The sequence below is a fragment of the Dermacentor silvarum genome, chromosome 10 (assembly GCF_013339745.2).
Source record: "Dermacentor silvarum isolate Dsil-2018 chromosome 10, BIME_Dsil_1.4, whole genome shotgun sequence".
Lineage (NCBI taxonomy): Eukaryota > Metazoa > Arthropoda > Arachnida > Ixodida > Ixodidae > Dermacentor > Dermacentor silvarum.
Window position 1 is genome coordinate 137,186,748 of NC_051163.1, and position 19,242 is coordinate 137,205,989.

General features: G+C 44.2%; 1 protein-coding gene across 1 annotated transcript in view; it reads left to right on the forward strand.

Annotated features, from left to right (window-relative positions):
* Positions 1–15,565: 15,565 nt before the first annotated feature.
* The window catches only part of LOC119430978 (zinc finger protein 354A-like), a 45,857-nt gene continuing 42,180 nt past the window's right edge, over positions 15,566–19,242 (forward strand). Inside the window, exon 1 of the mRNA XM_037698442.2 lies at positions 15,566–16,047. Coding sequence (XP_037554370.1) covers positions 15,778–16,047 — 270 coding nt within the window. The 5' untranslated portion in view covers positions 15,566–15,777. The remainder of the gene's footprint in view (positions 16,048–19,242) is intronic.

Genomic DNA, 19,242 nt, shown 5'->3' on the forward strand with positions numbered 1-19,242 from the left:
TGCTACAACTAGGCCAGTATAACGTAAAACTATTCCAATCTGAGTCGGCCATTAGCCCTCTGTGACAGGTTAAAGCGGCTCCAGCTCTGCCCATATGGGCGGCCGCCACGGAAGGCTAGCGGCCGATTTGGAATAAAAACAGCTCTGAATAGTTTTACGTTATACTGCCTACTGTATGAACCGGATTAAAGGATGAGTAGAATTGCAGGTCGACCTCTTGCCTTGAAGTGGGAAAAAAAAAAGGAAACAATGAAAAAATTACTGGAATGCTTTTATTTTCACAACGGCTTTGCAGCTAGCAAGTTGACTGCACTTTCCCAAGTAGCTCTCGCACACAAAGCTCCTGCACAAAGCCTGCAAGTGCATCTTCAAGCTGTAGTAGTAGTCTTCAACACCCATGAATAGGCATTTCAGATGAGTTGTGCGTTGGTAGTTCTTGTGCCCACCAGACGCTTTCTTCAGAAACGCCAAACTGGTGCTGAGTGGCCATGTTGCCGTTCACTTCGGCAAAGTCTACGACTATCTTGAACCCGCTGATGACTGTCTCTGCGTGTCACTATTCGTTGATCATTATACAAAAACAAAACAATGTAACGCGAGAGAGAGAGAGACAAACGAGAATGGAAAGGTAGGGAGGTTAACCAAGGGTGTGCGCGGTTGGCTATCCTATGCTTGGGGAAGGGGGAGGAGTAGGTAAGGAGCGAGAAGAAACATAATGAGAGTCAGTCATTCACAGAGTCAGTTGTAGAGGAATGTCTGCTATCGCAAGTGTTCATACAGTCCAGTCGCCTTCAGGAAGTACAGAAGGGCTCTTTGGCCTTTTGCATGCAAGAATGCATAGGCCATAGTCCCAGGACCTTTTCCTCCGGGAACACTCTATTATCTAGTAGGCTGAGTTCAGCTTGTAGAGTACGTGTTGAGCCTTAAAGGATGAGCAATGACACAGAAGGTGCTCTAGAGTCTCATCGCACCCGCGCAAATAGCACGCCGCACTGTTGGCCATTCCTATTGCGAATTAATAGGAATTTGTTAATGCAACGCCCTACCACACGATGTAACACAAGCATAGTGCGAAACATTGGGACAAGATGGGAACACGCACATTCCACTGACTCGTTTATTGACGAAGCAGTCGCCTTATATACGTATGGCACAGAGGCATGCGCAAATAGAGATGTAAGCAAGCGAGCTGTCTTATCTAACACCAGGATGGGCATATCACTTGCCACATGTTAACAGTTCACAATGCACATGTACGATGTTTGTGTCAGTGCGTATGATGGAGAACTAGCACATGAGCTATTTCTAATGCAATCCGCTTCTATGATTTAGCGTGCCAGCTGCAAGCTGTGCTTTGTCAAGTCCTCACCAAGCTCAAAGAAGAGCACATAGCCGCTATCACGATAGTGGATACCCAGGTGTTGTTAACCATCTGCTAAGCTCTCATAGATGAACATTGAGGCATCTGGCGTTTTGTCCTGCATATTTCTTCTCTCAAGACAGCGGTACTAAGTATGCCATGGCTGTGACACGGGATGCAAAGTGAGTTTTGTGTTTCACAGAACATCTACTGCGGCGGGCTTCAAAAGCATTCACAAGCTTGCAAAGCTTGGATAGTTTTTTTTTCGGAGGAGAATTAACTACAGTGGTGCCAGCACGCTGACCAAGCCTTTTCAGCCTGTGTTGTGTAGATATGGGAACACAGCAAGAAGCCAGTTCTCTATAACAGGTGGACATCTCAGCTTAGCTTGTTCATCACCTTCAGAAGCTTTTCTGCTATGACAACTATCAACGCCTTTGGGTAATCGGTGCTCAGTAGGCGATAGACCTGAGCTTTGAAACTTCGCCGTCTAAGTGTGGGCACGACCTCCTGAGGGCATTGCCAAGGCTGACATTTATAATGTTCCTTTTCACAAGTTGATTGAGTGTGACGATTGGAACGACAGAAGGCGCTTTCTACTTCTCGATTCAAAGTACCAGCACAATGTCTGCTCGAAAGGCACAGCTAGAGCTCCAACAAATAAATGTTAAAGAATTCTTGGCAAAAAGCTTGTGCGTTGAATCAGTTTGGGCTGGTTTCTGAAAATTCTAGACGCACTTAAGGAACACCTGCAGCCGTTGCAATTAACGCATAGACTTCCTGGCCGTCGTGCTGACATCAAGTGAGATAACCTATCTAAATCAGTTCTCAACATTGTACGTGTGCCTTGTGAACTGTTAACATGTGACAAATGGTATGATCATCTTTGTGTTAGATAAGATGCTTCATTTGCATCCACCTTTTTCTCGCCCATGTCTCTGTACTACACGTATATAGGGCGATTGCTTCATCAATAAGCTTGTTGGAAGTCGGCACAGTGTGCATCTTTCTATCTTGTACCCGTCTTTTGCACTGTACTTGTGCTGCAATGAATTACCAACATGCCCGACTCTACCTTTGTCAGAATAAACAAATCGCACACAAGGTCGGTCGGAAGAGCGCACACAAGAACACACAGCAAAAAAAAGAGCAATCGCATTTAGATATGGATACGGCTTTAGCTATGCATCAGACAAAAATTCGCACTCTGCTAAAGACAAAGAAAGGGCAATTTGCACTTGCCTTTTTGTATTCCAGTTTATTCAGTACGAAAAACCAATAGACAACTAAGCCAGACAAACCATTAGGGATATTCAATGCTTTTGATTAAAGTGTAGACAGTGCTGTGCCATGACAAATTTCAAGGATGGTTCACATCATGAAAAAGAGCCTATGCGTTACTCTATGTGACAATGCGGAGACTTTCTTACCACATTGTTGCCTCATTTAAAACTTATTTGGAATTTTGCCGCTGCTTCTAGTGTCTGCCATTACTTAAAGTGTGGTCTTCCAGCTAGTGTGGCTAGACCTGTTCTATAATTCCATTTGAGCAATTTCTTTTACCTTTGCTGCCTTGTGTTGGTGTCGTCTAGTTAAGCTGCTTGATGTCTGTGTTTTCTGTATGCGTTGTTAAAGGGGCCCTGAACCACTTTTTATCGATGCGGAGAAATGCATTTGAAGTGAAAATAGGCTATTTCAGAAATACTTTGCCGCAAAAAGTACTTCAATGCGTTCAAGTTATTGGCAATCAAACACTGCATCTGCTGTGCGTCCATTCCTTCTTCAATGCCTTGCACTGCGAAGGCTATGGCAGAGTGGGGCGGGGCCACAACGCTCTGCCTTCTGTATGTCACCGTGGCGTGCAGTTCAAATTTCATTTTGGATGTGAATGTAGATGCCACGGCTTCGGATTTTGGTGCCTAATGCGCCAAACGCGGTTGTCCTCAGTGAGCCGCAGTGCGCTAAGCGAGTGGACTCGTGGCGGCACCCCGCGGCGGTGTAACCGACCGCAGCGACCAATAGCAGCCGCGTATTGCAATGTGCTTTATTACCTAATAAATTACCAGGGTGCTTTATTACCATTTACCAGTTATTACCAGTGTGCTTTATTACCTAATAAAGCGCACAGAAGAGAGTGAGGATCATGACATCTGTTGAAATGAGAGCGTTAGAGAGAAAGATAACTTTGCGCTCTGCTTGCGAGCTCCACACACCGCGTACAACAGCAAAACTGAGATGTTCACAGCAGTGTATGCTACCCGCGAACTATGTTATTTCACCAAACTCGAGGGGCGGTTCAGGGCCCCTTTAAGTGTTTCACACGTGGCCGTCCAGGCTGCTAGCAGGCCCAGTAAATGGGGGAACAAGTTCTGGCTTCTTCTGAGGTGTGTTTCATGCCACTCATCGATCTAGGAGCAAAAAGTTAAACTAGACTTGTGTATTACGCCTCTGGAATGCCAAATTGCCAATATTACCGTCACCACAATCCTGGTAAGACAAAAAAGCCCTACACTCTAGAAAGTCCTGGCGGCAGGTAAGTTTCATTTGGCTGTATCACAACGAGTATCTCTTGAAAGGAAAGATTGTCATCCACCCGGATGAAGCTCGAAGTCGAGAAGGAAACCCTTACACGAGTTTCCGGACCTTTATGGGTCTCGGACGAGGATGAATTTTTCCTGAAGTGTGAAGGGCTTTTTTTGCTGTCGTGGCTTCATGCTGCATTTGGGTGGATGCCAATTTTTCTTTTCACGAACCTTCCTCCACCTGGTGGGATTCCGCAGAACTGATTTGCCGGCGAGTACCTTAATTTGGCTTAAGTTGGACATTACTAATGCCAGAAGGCGACTATCATTACAATGCGAAAGTCAATTGTAGAAGAGCTCGAAGCACGTGTCAAACTGGTTAGCAAGAAATTGTACCTGAAAAGGAGATTTCAGTGTGTGTCTACGAATAAGATCTTTTTCCTTGATTTTTGAGTCGAGTGTGCTGTATGGTCCCTCGAAAACTCTGGCCTATATGTTCTTTTATTACGTAAGGGGTGGGAATTACATATAAAATTATTCATGATAACGGTCATGTTGTTCGAGATGTGACTGTGCCGATAAATGCTGGTGGACTGCTGATAGCTGTGGTGCTAGTCCAGACATACTTGGTTACTGTATGACGAAAGAGGATGAAAAAGTGACAGTACGGGCAGTAAGGGAAGCAACGCTGAGAGAATGTCCTGTGTGAAGTGACGTGTGTTCGTGGTGATGTGCAAGGCGAGTAATCGAACATATTGGCTAGTATTGAACCTTTTTTCTGGCTTAGTGAAAGTTATGTCATTAAAGTACCAATCTAAACTAACGTGCTGTTTTACTTTTGTGTTTGTTTAATGTTTGCAACTAAATGAAGCATGGTGGTTGTCATCTTTTGCATGCACGTACAACTTTGATTTTAGTTGTGACCCAATATGTGTACTGTATCAATTGGCTTGCATGATTCTCGCACCCCCACATGGGCCATGGAAATTTTTTTTTTTTTCATCGAGTTGTCATTGCCCCCTCAAAAATTACTGCACCGACTATCGTCTGCTTGTTCCAGCCGGTGATAATGGTGGTACGTGGCAGCTAAGCACACTGTCAGTGCGCGCACCCACAATCCAACACAAATCACAAGTGAAAACGTTTCAGCGACTTCGTTAAGTTCCTAGTTGGAATTCTGAATGGATAACGCCAGAATTGGTTGTTTTTGTGTCTCTTTGCCATAGGCTGATAAGGAAGCTATGTGGCTGGTTTCAAGCTGAAGTTGGCCCAACGTTGACATTGGTGACGCAGCTAGCGATGAGGAAGCAATAAACGACGACGTGTTGACACTGACTTTGAATAGACCGGCCCAAAATCACGTTATTAGTTCGTTTAGCAACTCTGCTATTGTCTGCAATTAAATTGCTGCTATTGTAGACTCTTTGCTCTTTTTGAAAAAATTAATTTTGCTGCGCATAGTAATATTTTGCGTGAGCTTTCAGTGGCTGGCACGAGAAATGTAATTTGCAGTCGCTTCATTTCTCAGTTTTCCTTTAGCACCTAGAAAAATCATCCCCACATATTTCTCGCATTCTCCAACATTGCATCAATTTTCTGCAAGTGCGAGCATTATGCGAGTAAACACAGTACTTAAATTGCAGTTTTCCTGCTGGAAGATCTTACCTGGTGGCTTTTTACTAGGCATAACTCTCAAGTGCCACTTAACCTTTGTAAACACGCTTTGCGATTCTGCCAGAGTTTCGTTTTTTTTTCTGCTACACGAACAAGCACTCTTTTGGTGGCCTTGTGGATATATTCTTTTTTCCCGACACCCTGTGGTACTTAATTACCAACATTTCATTTCAATGCTTCTGATGTTTGACTGACTGCAAGGCCTGCTTTTGTGAAACTTGCCACATTCACTGCTGTCAGACGTTTTATAAATATTTTGTTGCTTTTCTGAATATCAACCATGAAAGCAATAATATGCAAGCAGTGTAATGGCATAATGTTTGTAGTTAACTTGCATGTTAGCTTAGATTGCAGCAAAACTGCAGTCTAAGCCAAATTGCATTCTTAGCTTAGGGATTGCATGTTTGCAACAGCTTGCATGTATTTTTCTTTTAATGACATTTATAGGACAAAATTCACTGCTGCAAATGGTCAGTCTTGGGAGGAACGGAGGCAATACAGTGTTAAGACAATGTGAGAAATCTGGATTTTGACTTTCACTCAATAATCTGCATAAACACTTACTCCCTACTCTTTACTTGCTCTGTATTGGAAGTGTGTGCCTAAATGCTCTAAAATATTCATTTGCTGCTCCAGAGTCCAAAAATGTGCTTGAAAATATGTCACTGTGAATGCTACCAGCCAGCATTTCTATGACACTCAGTGGGAGCATCACTTTATGTAAACATAGCAAAAAAAACAAAAAAACTTAGAGGCTCAAGCATTATTTCTAAATCTAGTATCCAAGGATTAATCCACAGATGTCTAGTTGTGGACACTAAGTGGACAGAGTTCTTACACATTTTATTTTTATTTAAAATACCTTCAGGGCCAGAAAACAGGGGAGTAGGTTACAGATGATCAGGTAAATGTGGAAGAAACAAAAAGCGAGAGAAATTTAAACCTGCAATGATACAATGTAAGCCAGGACCTTTGGGAAAAGGTGATGTTTTTATAATGTGTTTATCTGTGCAGGAAGGCGATTGTGCTGTTGACCGTGGTAAGCATGATTGAAAAAAAAAATAAATAAAGCAGTTTTACAGAAGAAAAGAAAAGCCAACAACTTATTCGTATTCATGGTCCGAGTGAACAATAAACTCAGTGTGGAGGAGAGGATAATGGAATACTGCGTGAAAAATGATCAAACAAAACAACGGGAGAGCAAGGGATGATCGGCTAGTCATTGCAGATATACCGGGTGTTTCAGCGAACACTTTCAAACATTTTTAGAGCTTGCCTGTGGCAGATACCACAATTCTAGTTTATGAGGTGGTCTACTCGAAGAGGCGGACATTACTTGCACAAGAAATTGAAGGGCATAATCGAATAATTAACAGAAATTTACTGTTTAAGTTTTTAACTATCTGATGGCCCATATTGCAAATTTACAAATTGTAACCGTGTAGTTTGCAAGGCGGTCAGACCCACTTGGAACAAATTCTCTGGGTGATACCAGTTTCGAGTTATTAATTCCCGAACCTTGCTTAGAAATGCGTTGGCGTTCCAGTTACTTGCTTAGTAAAACGTCGCTTTATGCATTGAAGCATAAAAGTAACTGGAACGCCAATGCATTCTTCCGCAAAGTTTGGTAATTGATATCTCGAAACCGGTGTGATCCAGAAAATTTGTTCCAAGTGGATCTGCCTTGCGATTTGTAAATTTGTAATATGGGCCATCAGGTATTTAGTTAACTTAATTAGTAAATTTGTGTTAAATATTCGATTATGCATTTCAATTTCTTGTGCAACTAATGTATACCAGCGCATTAACAATTGTGCTATCTGCCACGGGCAACCTTTACCAAATTGTGAAAGTGTTCACTGAAACACCCTGTATTTGCAGTTCTATCATTTCAATGAACTGAAGTTATTTTCAGGCATTTCTAGTCCAGCCACTTCTAGCCATTTTTAGTACTATGAATCAATCTGTGTTTAGTTTATTTCCTCGCCTATCGTCAGTCGTGATTTAGATCTTAAGCATAGGCAGCCTATCCTAATTTAGAGCATGATGCCTCGCTGCACACACAATGCTCACTCTCTCCCTCTTTTCCTCTTTTTATTCCCCCTTTCCCTTACCCCTTGTGTAGGGTAGCAAACCGGACGTTCGTCTGGTTGACCTCCCTGCCTTTCCTCACTTCGCTTTCTCTCTCTCTCCTAATTTAGAGCAAATAAGCATTTTTGAAAATATTGGAAGTTTAAGACTCTGTGACAGCTTCATATTGGGTTAGTTGGCAATAATACATCATGAAAAAATTTGGAGGACGCTTAAGCTTTGCCTTTAAGAGTAGAACGAGATAGCATTCAAAGATACCTGAATGCTTGTCAGGCTTCCCGGCAACTGCAGCTTTCTTTTTTTTCTCCACCTTCGCCTCTGCGCGCCGCTACAGTTTTACGCTGCCGAGGAGAAGACCGCCATCTGGATGGGGATTTCGCAAGTAACCTACTCGAACATGCCGCTGTTGGTATGGTAGAAATGCTGGAAAAAGGGTTTGTGTTTGAGTTTCCTCGTAACAGAATTATGTTCTCTCATACATTCAAATTACAATCCAACGCTATCATGTCTGTAGGTTGTGGTTAAGTCGTACTTTACTATTTTTCTGACTGATTTTACTTTGAGAAATTCAATTTTGTTCCCTAGCGCCCCTGCGTGGTCGGGGTGGTTTGGGATGATTTTCTCTGCCTCAGACGCCAGCGCTTACGCCGACACCGACGTCGGATTTTCTGTGACACGGGGCCCTTAACACTATCGCATTAAAAAAGTTCCCTGCTGACCAACAGAGAAAAAAAAAAGTAGCAAAAGCAAACCGAATTACGTGCTTAAGTGCCTTGTTCCTCGTTGATCTGTGTGAAGGACTTGGTTCTGTTTAGAGAATGACAAAATAATGCCGGTGTTGCAACATTGAAGAAGCTTTTCTTCTAATTTTATCAGTTGACTTAAGATATCTGCAGCTTGCAAAATTTGAAATGCTGAGTAATTCGACCGCACTTCCTTATAGTGTGGTGTGACTTCGACGAAGTCATGAGAACACCAAAACACAGGACAAGCTTGCGGCGTGTTTTTTGTGTTTACGTGACTTTGTCCCCGTCTTGCTGCATTCTAAACAAGTATAAACTAACTCGGCCAAATCTCAGTGTTGGTTGTGGCTCCGAAGAGCACTCGCGCTACCGTCCCGGGGTTGGATTTTCCGTGCATTGGGTCCCATGCTTTGGGGCGGTTGGTGATCATATCCATTCAGATGTGCCTTGGTATACCCGCCGTGGTTGCTCAGTGGCTATGGTGTTGGGCTGCTGAGCACGAGGTCGCGGGATCGAATCCCGGCCACGGCGGCCGCATTTCGATGGGGGCGAAATGCGAAAACACCCGTGTACTTAGATTTAGGTGCACGTTAAAGAACCCCAAGTGGTCCAAATTTCCGGAGTCCCCCACTACGGCGTGCCTCATAATCAGAACTGGTTTTGGCACGTAAAACCCAATAATTAAATTTTTTTTTGTGCCTTGGTATGCACCTGTTTAATAAAATGGTTGACTGTGTTTTTTTTCCTTCCACTCTTTGCACTCTTCTCGCTGCTCTGGGGAGCATCCCTGTCATTGCTCTCCTACCACATCCACTGCAGGATGAAGGCCTCTCCCATCGAGCTCCACTTAGCCCTGCGCTGCACCAGCTGACCCCATCTTGTGGTGCCTGTGAATGATGACCTTATTCAAGTGGAACATCTGTGCCCTAACCTGTGCCGGCTATGTAATGCTAAACAACCAGCTGCTCTCAGAGCTGCACAGGTGGGCCGTGATAGGCATGCGCTCATGCCTCTGCTCCTGCGTTCGTCGTCGTCTGCTTCCACAGCTACACTGCGTTGATGCTAATCATTCCAGTGTAGAATTTCACTTCTCTTCTGTCATCGTAATGGGGAGGCCGCGTTTACGGGGGTATGAGCCATTCATTGTCTTATGTAATGGACAGATTTAGTTCCGAAGGCATTCCTTGGAAATGCATCCAAAATAATCGCTCTCGGGGCAAGGGCTCGTCGTCAACGTGCCGATTCTCGCGTGAGGGCGTCCGAAGCCCAGGCGAAGTGTCGGCCAAGAGCCGCAGACTCCAAGTTGAGAGAGCGCGATGTTCAGGCCAAACATCAGCGTCCTTAGCTCTCCAGAAACCCGACTATGATGTTGCGCACCTCGGCAACGCTAGCGCCAACTTCCTCGGTGCGACGACCATGCTTCAGCGCCAGTTTCTGAACTGGAGTTTCGAAGCCAGCTGCAGTGCGTGTGACCGGTTGTGGTTCGAGCACAACCTGGTACTCGTCAGTGCAGTTCGTACTGAGGAACACTGAAGAAACACACAAGCTTCGCTTACCCCCTTCTCCTCGACAGGAGAAGGGCTACTGATTTTTTCATCACACCGTGTAGTCGCACCACGTAGTCCTCGGCTGTGCGTCCCTTTTCTTAGCACCTGGGCCGTGGCTCTAATAGCTAACGTTGGACAACTGTGTTTATTTTGCGTTCTTGATTGCCATGTAGTTAAAGGGGGTGGGGGAGCCTAGGAAGGCTGTCAAGGCTAAGCGTACACTTACAATTGATGTATTCATATACAAGCGTCAAATGGCCCATTGAGCGAAAGAAGCGGGCGGTGTCTGCAGCATCGAAAAAACTGCACCCAACTTCCCATTGGTTGCGATGCCACGTCACGAGCACGCCTCGTGCGCTTGCTGGCTCGGGCCTTGACGGAGCAGAGCGGGGGAAAGGGAACACCTGCTGCTGCAGTATTGCATGAGGTGAAATGGCATCATGACACCGCGGCACCCTTTCTCTCGCTCTCAGAAGCCTGTGCTGTCGGTGCGTTCTTTGCCTGTGCAAGGTCTCGCCTGCGTTCTAACTGTGCCTCGGGTAAGGCCAAATGAAATCGCGCCAAGCGTTTCAAGGCGCTTTCTTGCCTGCAAGGAGTTCATAACTCGAAGGACCGCTTAGCGGCAGGCAATTAGACATCACAACACGTAAGAAGTGCTTAGCTGTCCGTGGATTTCTCAAATGAACTATTGCAAACCATGTAGGCTGGCAGCCCCTCCTCCAACATAGACCAATTTCAAAAAGAAAATAAAGTGACCTGCACCTTCATTGTTAATCACTTGTGCGACAAGTGCTTCAAAGACATGCAAATTCTTAGTAAGTGCTGAGAGATGTTGTGTGATAATCAGGCTCAGTAAATGGATCGCAATTCTGCGCCTGTCCTTAAGGGGCAGTGTTCTCTGTGCAGTTTTCATGAATTGTGCCAAAAATGCCGACTTGTGATGTGCACATTTCGTCGAATATGTACTAGTATCTCTTTTGCTCGGCTCTTGAGTATGAGAGATATTGTGTGAAGCCAGCTGAAACGGTGTAATGCCCTTGTATGTCCTGCTGTAACGTACACTTTTGTGTGCCCACTTATCTCTACTGACGTGCCTGGAAGTTACTCTGTAGGAAATTTTGTTCAGCTTGTGTAGCTCGCTGGCTATGGGATTCGGCTCACGGCTTTGATTCCCAGCCACAGTGACCACATTTCCATGAGTGCAAAAACGCCGGTGTGCTTGACTTCAGTTGCACGTTGGAGAACCCCAGGTTTTGGAAATAATCCGGCTACTGTGCAGTATTTCAGAATGGGCACACTCACTTGCTCCACACACTGGTGAGGGAGGAAGGGGGTGAGTACTCGTTAAGGTCGGCACGAAGGAAACTCTATGAGAGAAGCATTGAGATGAATGTAGGTGAGTGGCAGTGAACGAGCAGGGTGCTGGTAAACGCGAATGGAAGCGACTCTGAACGCCGAGTAAGCATTGGTGTGAGCGAGTACATAGCCTGCGAAAGTATTAGTATCGGCTTATTCTGCCTGTTCAGGAGATTAGACCCCACAATTCTGTGCAATGATTGAGCACATTGCTGGTTTGACTAGGGTGTGACGTGCACTTGTGTTTTGTTAGGGACAAAGAGATATGATGCAACGTAGGTTGTGCTTTGTACTCGTGGTTCATTGCAACACTTTATTTTCGTGCTCAAGGATATGTTACTGTAAGCTGGAATATATACAGATAATAATGTCAGTGTTAGCGTGTATGAGGTGTTGGCAATCGAGAAACAAAATGCACTCGTGCCAAATCCTCGTGACATAGAACGTGCGCAGCACCTGCTCGAGACTAGCTGATTCGTAAACAAGCGCTTGTGTTTTATAGGAACCATAAAGTGAACCTGTGTATCTTATTGCACTAAAATAGCATGCTAAAATACTTTGAAATGTATTCACTTGCCTGGCCTGCTATTTGGGAGTGAAAGATAGCAGAAATATTAATTCAAAAGCAATTGCAAATTCAGCAGGTGGAGTTGTTCTACGTTTTCATGAACGTTAGAGCCAAGTTTTATGAAAACTCTGTGCATGAAAAAGTTTTCAAAGGGCTGAATTGGAAGATGGAACAGTGAGACATTGTAAAATAATTCAGGCAGGAAAGAAAGGTTTGTGTATCTCAAGTTGCAGCAGTATTTTCATCGCTAAAATACCGCAATTGCACTGATGTTGACGGATTCCAAGTTCGGCCAATTAAAAATGTCTGACATTATAATGCTTTCATTAGCAGACTTCATTAAGCTAATCTTTTTATCAGTATTATTTCCAGGTTCACTCCAGATTGCTAAAGTTACTGTTATTTTCCAAGGCGGTGATAAAAACAATGTATCTAGCTATAGATCGACATCTATCCAGCCCGTCTTTTTGAAGGATATTGAAAAATTGATATGCAGCAGAATGACCAGTTCTTTTGTAGTCTTCATAGAATCGTAACGCCATTGATTTTTTGTTTTACTAAAACGCTTTCTGTGGAAACCTACAAGCTGGAACTACGGTTTTTGGATGTGTAATGAGTGCATTGTGCATGTCAAGTGTCACGTGTGTATAAGGAACGAGTAGATGTTGAAAGTCGTGCTGTGTGTGTCTCGTCTTCATCTATAGTCCTCATCTTTTAATTGCATTTTCTTAAATTTTTTTGTGCACAAACGAACAGGGATGAAGAAAAGGAGACACAAGGACGAGCGCTCATCCTTGTGTCTCCTTTTCTTCGTCCCTGTTTGTTTGCGCACAAAAATTTAAGAAAATGAATCTGTTCCAACTAGGCCGACTCGCAGTTATGCTACAGTTCATTTTTAATCGCAATTACATTACCGTCGCAAAACTTGGGCACTGTGAAAAAGTGTGAAATGTTTTTATTTGATCTTAAGTCACAAAAAAGCTGCAAGGTTGCTCAAACAGGGTACAAACCCCATCAAGCCTTCATGGCTATTTTGTCTTTTCCACCAGCCTATGTGTATGTTCTTTTTGTATTTATGCTGGAAAAAAACATTGTGATGATTCCTGTGCCGCTCTCTTGTGTCAGGTCGACGTGCCGTATCATCATCATCAGCCTATATTTATGTCCACTGCAGGACGAAGGTCTCTCCTTGCGATGTCCAATTACCCCTGTCTTGCGTTAGCCGATTCCAACTTGCGCCTGCAAATTTCCTAACTTCATCACCCCACCTAGTTGCAATGCGTTGATGAAGTCAAATACCCTAGGCTTCACTTTAACGGCGGTATTGGACTGGATATCCCTCATTGACATAAGCGCTAAAGCGTGCCGCCTTTTGCACCTTTTCCAGAGGAACTTCAAGTATGCGCCCAAACCTTTGAAGGAAACTTTATATCCTACAAATATTAGGCCGATGTTAGAATACGCTTGCGCAGCATGGGACCCCTTCACAAAAGTTCTCGAAGATAAGTTAAAGCGTGTTCAGAAAAGGGCTGCAAGATTCGTCACGGGCATCTACGACTACAAAATTAGAGGTTTGCAAATCAGGGAAAATCTGGGGTGGAAGTTGCTGTCCACGCGCAGAAAAATGATAGGTTAAAGCTTTTACACAACATTAACAGCGGTAACACAGGAATCGATAAGAACATATATTTAAAACCACCTCATTATCAGTCTAAGAGACGCGACAATTCCAAGAAAATAAGGGCCTACCAAAGTCGTATTAATGTATTTAAATTTTCATTCTTTCCGCGAACAATTGCGGAATGGAATTTGCTCCCGGATGAGATAGTGTCTGCACCCAAATTTTCATCTGCCATAGAGAACTTTACATGAATCTGTTGTAGACAATATTTTCTAGTGTACCGTTTCATGCATTGTGTAGCAAATTTTATAATCGAATGTTTTTTTGTTTTTTTTTTTCGATGTGTTGTCTTTCTCTGTAATTACTACTATTGTATTTGTAATACCATAAATGATATGATGCTGTTTTTCTTGAAGTTCAATATATGACCTTTATGTTTGTAATTAACCCCCCTACGATAATGCCCAACTCGGGCGCTGTAGGTATTTGTAATAAATAAATAAATAAATAAATAAATAGTTTTCTGCCGTCCTCGACTGCGCTTCCCTTCTCTCTAACTCTAATGGTCCACTGGTTATCCATCGTATGCGTTACATGGCCTGCCCAGCTCTGTTTTTTTCTCCTAATGTCAGTTTGAATATTTGGCTATCCCCGTTTGCTCTCTGATCCACACTGCCCTTTCTTTTAATTTAACATTAGGCCTCATATATACCAGACGGGTAATAGCTGCGACCAAGTTTATGCTGACAAGCTCGTGTATACAGTTGGTGTAATCGGCCACAGTGCAGTTGTAGGAAAAGTAGCTGTGATCTAAACATGGTGCATTATTTCTCGTCAGTCACTGTTGTTTGAAGTTAGCTACGTACTGCTTGTGTGCCGAGTCTGGAGATAATTGTTAATACAGTGCATAAATATCCCCCAAAAGGTGTGTGCTTATAGGTAACCAAAATTGTTTGATATTCCTCTCTCTCTCTCTTTGTGTCCATGGGAGTTCTATGAATTTTGAAGTTCACAGGTTGGCAGGAACGTCATAACGAGCATAAAAAGATTAAATAATGTGGCTGCTGTTTGTAATTCCGAATTGCTGCATCTGTTGTGCAATAAGATGCAAGTGCAAGATGTGGCTGTTCTGTGTGTTGTGCCTGTCCACGTGGATGTACTTGCCATCAATCATGCCAACATAATAATCATTCACGATTTCACTGTTTTTCAGGTGACGTTCTCATTGATGGCAAGTGGAAACACAGATGAAGATGTGCTTCAGAATAGTGTTTGCCTGAGCGTGTTGGTTGCACATTGCACTGTCCGTGTCCATACCTTCTGCTGGAAACAATTTGTGCTGTGTCGTCTTTTATTACAGCCATCATTGCCTATTTTTGTGGACTTACTCCCCCGAGGTGAACAAGTTGCTCATATTTAATGTCTGCCAGTAGTTGCTGGCTTTGAAATGCTAGTGTGTCGGGTGGGGAAGTAAGAGAAGTATTCACTTCCTGCCAATTATTTCAATCATTTTATTGCCCAGATATCTGTCATTATTATGAATGAGAGTTGTGTTTTCTTTTTAGGACAAGGCGCTGTATGCCATAGTAAAACCAACACATCACCTCTATTCTAAATGGGGGTCATTCAATCACTTCTAGGAAAGTCACCTTCAGTGGATACTTGATTGGCCAAGCGAGCGTACATCACTTGAATGAAACATTTCGCTGCATGATACATTTTGCAAAAGTGACTAATCGATAATATGGCTCGTCTTTGCCAGTGAGTCTTTCCAAAATTGGTGCATGCTGTTTTGATGAAGCTAGCTTTGTTATCGTGTGTGTGCAATAATTGCTGGTTGGCAGTCATTTACATTTTGATGGTACGGTAGTGCAGCTGCTGCCTAAACTGGCCAAGTTTCGATTCTTGGCGCTGCCGTGTTCTGTTTTTCAATGTTCTTATCCTTTTTTTTCATAGACGCTACAATTTTTTTGTTTTTTCTTTGGGGGGGGGGGGTGCTTTTACCTGATTAAGGAAAGGATAGTAAGTAATTAGCTGCTGAGAACAAGACATTTTTGTAAGAGAGGTGTATAGTGCCATGGCATAAAGTGCAAGCTTTAGTTGTGCAGAGCTCATAGTGATCTGCCCGCAATAGCTGCTGTATAGCATTCCATGTAGGGTCGTACTAAGAGCAAACTGTGGCATTGTGTTTTTGTTGGTCTTTGTTGCGTAATTTTGATCGAAAGGCTCAACTTCAAAACTAAGTATAGCGGGATAAGGCAAAGTCAATGCCGTGGTGTCTTGCTCTTGCCCTCGATGCATGAAGGTGAGCCGCCCACGTTGGATTGGCCACTGGACGAGTCCCCGCGGAAGGAACTGTCGGTGTCCCTGCAGAGCATGGCCAACTTGGAGAAGTCTTTCACCAAAGAGAGGCCTCGGAGTGCAGCTTCAAGTGTGGGCGAGTCTGTCTGCCCAGTCTGCTCTCGCGAGTTCAAGATGCGTTGCCACATGGTTGTCCACCTGCGCAGTGCCCACGGCGTGGACCCAGCCACCTTCCTGGATATGCCGCAAAGCCGGAATCGGCAGGTACTTGGATCTTGACCTCTGCTCTGCTTGCTCTGTGTAAGTACAGTCGATTCCAGATTCATCAAACTCCAAGGGGATCGCGAAATAGCTTGATTATTCGAAATATAATGAAGGCCTATCTGAGGCTTATCTGAAAGCTGCGTAGACAGTTTCCCAAGATAGTGAAAAGCGTGAATTTATCGATTTGCTTCTTCAAGCCCTGTTAAACGCACAAATGTTACTTTTTGCACTCCAAAGATTGCATCAATCTTTACGTAAACCTCATCAAATGTGGGCGCTGGGAGCGAGTAGCTGCCCTCATTTCTCTGTCGGCAGCTTTTGGTGTGCATCTTCGGCCCCTGTCAAATGCAAGGTAGCGTGATCCTGTATAGGTTTGCTTTCCAAACCCTTACAAGACCGCATCCTTGGTTCGCACGGGCGTAATAGTCGATCCCGGATGTATCGAACCCACATATATTGTGTATAACGCCCAGCAGTAAAATTCCATTAAAAATATTTCTACAAAATTTTTATATATCGAAATACCTACATATCAAACTTTCTTGTGATCCCCGGGCCTTCACATTCAATATACAGTTAAAGCTGCTTATAACGAACCTCCATATAACGAATTCCTGGATATAACGAAGTTTCTGTATTCCCCGCCGCGACTCCATAGAAGCACGTGTATTTGAAACCTCTACGTAACGAAGTGGCAGCGGGAGGCCCCATCGATGTAACGAATTTTCGTTACATCGAACGCTACCTCCCTTTCTCGCCTCCCCCGCCGTACCTAGAGCGGAAGCGCGCTAGGTACGGCGGGGGAGGCGAGAAAGGGAGGTTAGGTTAGGCCCCCCTCCCCCCTTCTCCCTCGCGTGCGCAAGATTGAGTCTGACCCCCGCAAGCTTTCACTCGCACACACAGCGTACGGTGCGCGGCGACAATGTTGCCGTGTTTGGACTCTACACGGAACCTGAAAGCGACGTCCACGGCGACGGCACAAATGCGCTTCGCAATAAAATGTGCTTCTGCGCGGTTACGACGGCGACAGCGACAGCAAATTCGCACCCCCTACTGGCAGCTTCTCCGCGTTACCGGGAACTTATCTCGAAGGCCATGCCGTTGTGCGCGGCAATCGGCAGAAAATACGTCATGGTGACCATGTTGTAAGTTCACTATCGCTGGCGACTGTTGTCCGGGCGTCGCAACTCGAGAATCGAACGTCCGCGCGCATGAGATTTTGCCGATTTTGTGCCTGTGCGTGTAGAACAACAAAAATAGTACGCACTAACCGTTTCGTGGGCAATGAGCGACTACGGCTTTAGCGGTCAGCCAATACATGGGGTTCATTGGGGGCTGGGTGGGAAAATCTTCGTGACTAGGTTTAAACCGCAATTACGCATTAAGCGGCTACGTATTAACGAGGTTTGACTGTACTATCTGTACTTAGTATAGCTGTCTGCTAATTTGCTGTCGCAATCGCAAAGACCTTCGCCTTTCGGGCAAAACTGGGACTTTTTTGTTCATCGCAACTTTAGTGTATTGGGGGTAAATCTTGTGCGATAGTACATACGGTAAGCGTTTCTTTTTCCAATTTTCGTGCCGAACCTGCATATAACGAAATCCTCTTTATAACGAAGTTTTTCGGGAAATTGTCAATTTCGTTATATCCAGGTTTAACTGTATTTGGGTTCGACTGTATACAAAATGTACGGACGTGAGCAGCCTTGTCTAGAATGCGGGAACGGCGGCTTCCGGGGCTCTCCGGAGCCAGCCAGCGACGTCTTAACGCTAGCTGCTGGGTCCGACGTCTAACCGTAGGTGCTGGGCATGTTTGGGCCCAGCAACTACCATTAGACGTCGCTGGCTGGCTCCAGGGAGCCCCGGAAGCTTGACAAGGCTGCTCTAGTCAAGGTGTTCTAGACAAGGCTGCTCGCATCTGTACTAGATGACGACGCTTATGTCTGACGCCGGTGATATTATTGGCGCGGGGATGCGTTGTCACGTGAGATTTTAAAATTTTCGATGGCCATTTTTTTTTTATTTTTGAAGAAATAAGGACCAACCAAGACCTAGGTTGCTTTATACGCTGTATTGATTAGTTCTCGGCATCCTCCACACCTCTTGTATTGCCACCTTATCGAATAGGTAAGTTCCCTTGTCCTACAACCAAGACGACTTGAAGGTGAAAGCCCGCAGCTAACTCAGTGACACAATGACCACATTTTTGCTGAGTCGTCTTCACTCACAACCCATATTTTGCAAGTAATCCTAATTTCAGCAAACTCGGATCGTGACTCGGCACTTATTTTCGATGAGTCATCGTCACTCTGAACCCATAATATGCAGTCATTTTTGCAAGTCATTCTTTATTCACCAAACTCGGACCGAGACTCGAGCACTTTTTTTTTGCTGAGTTATCATTGCTCTCTTTCCCTTACTAGGGGTAAGGGATATTCGAAATTATAACGTGGGAAAAATTGAGGAAGCCGTAAAATATGGACGCAGCATGAAATCAGTAAGAAGAAAACTAGGCATAGGACAAGGCAAGATGTATGCACTGAAAGATAAGCATGGTAATATCATCAGCAATTTCGATGACATAGTAAAAGCAGCAGAAGAATTCTATACTGACCTGTACAGTAGCCAAAACAGCCAAGCTTCTTCCATTCGAAATAGTGATGAACCGGATAGCGATGAAGTAGCGATGAAGTTAGAAGGGCCTTGAAAGATATGACCAGGGTAAAAGCGCCTGGAGAAGATGGAATAACAGTAGATTTAATCAAAGATGGAGGAGATATCATGCTTGAAAAGCTTGCAGCCCTTTATACGCAATGCCTCACCACTTCAAGTGTACCAGAGAGCTGGAAGAACGCCAACATTATACTTATCCATAAGAAGGGAGACGTTAAAGAATTGAAGAATTACAGACCCATTAGCTTGCTTTCAGTATTGTATAATATATACACCAAGATAATTTCCAATAGAATCAGGACAACACTTGACTTCAGTCAACCAAGAGAACAGGCTGGCTTCAGGAAGGGGTATTCTACGATGGACCATATCCATGCCATCAATCAGGTAATCGAGAAATCTGCGGAGTACAATCAACCTCTCTATATGGCTTTCATAGATTATGAAAAGGCATTCGATTCAGTAGAGATATCAGCAGTCATAGAGGCATTGCGTAATCAAGGAGTGGAGGAGTCATACGTG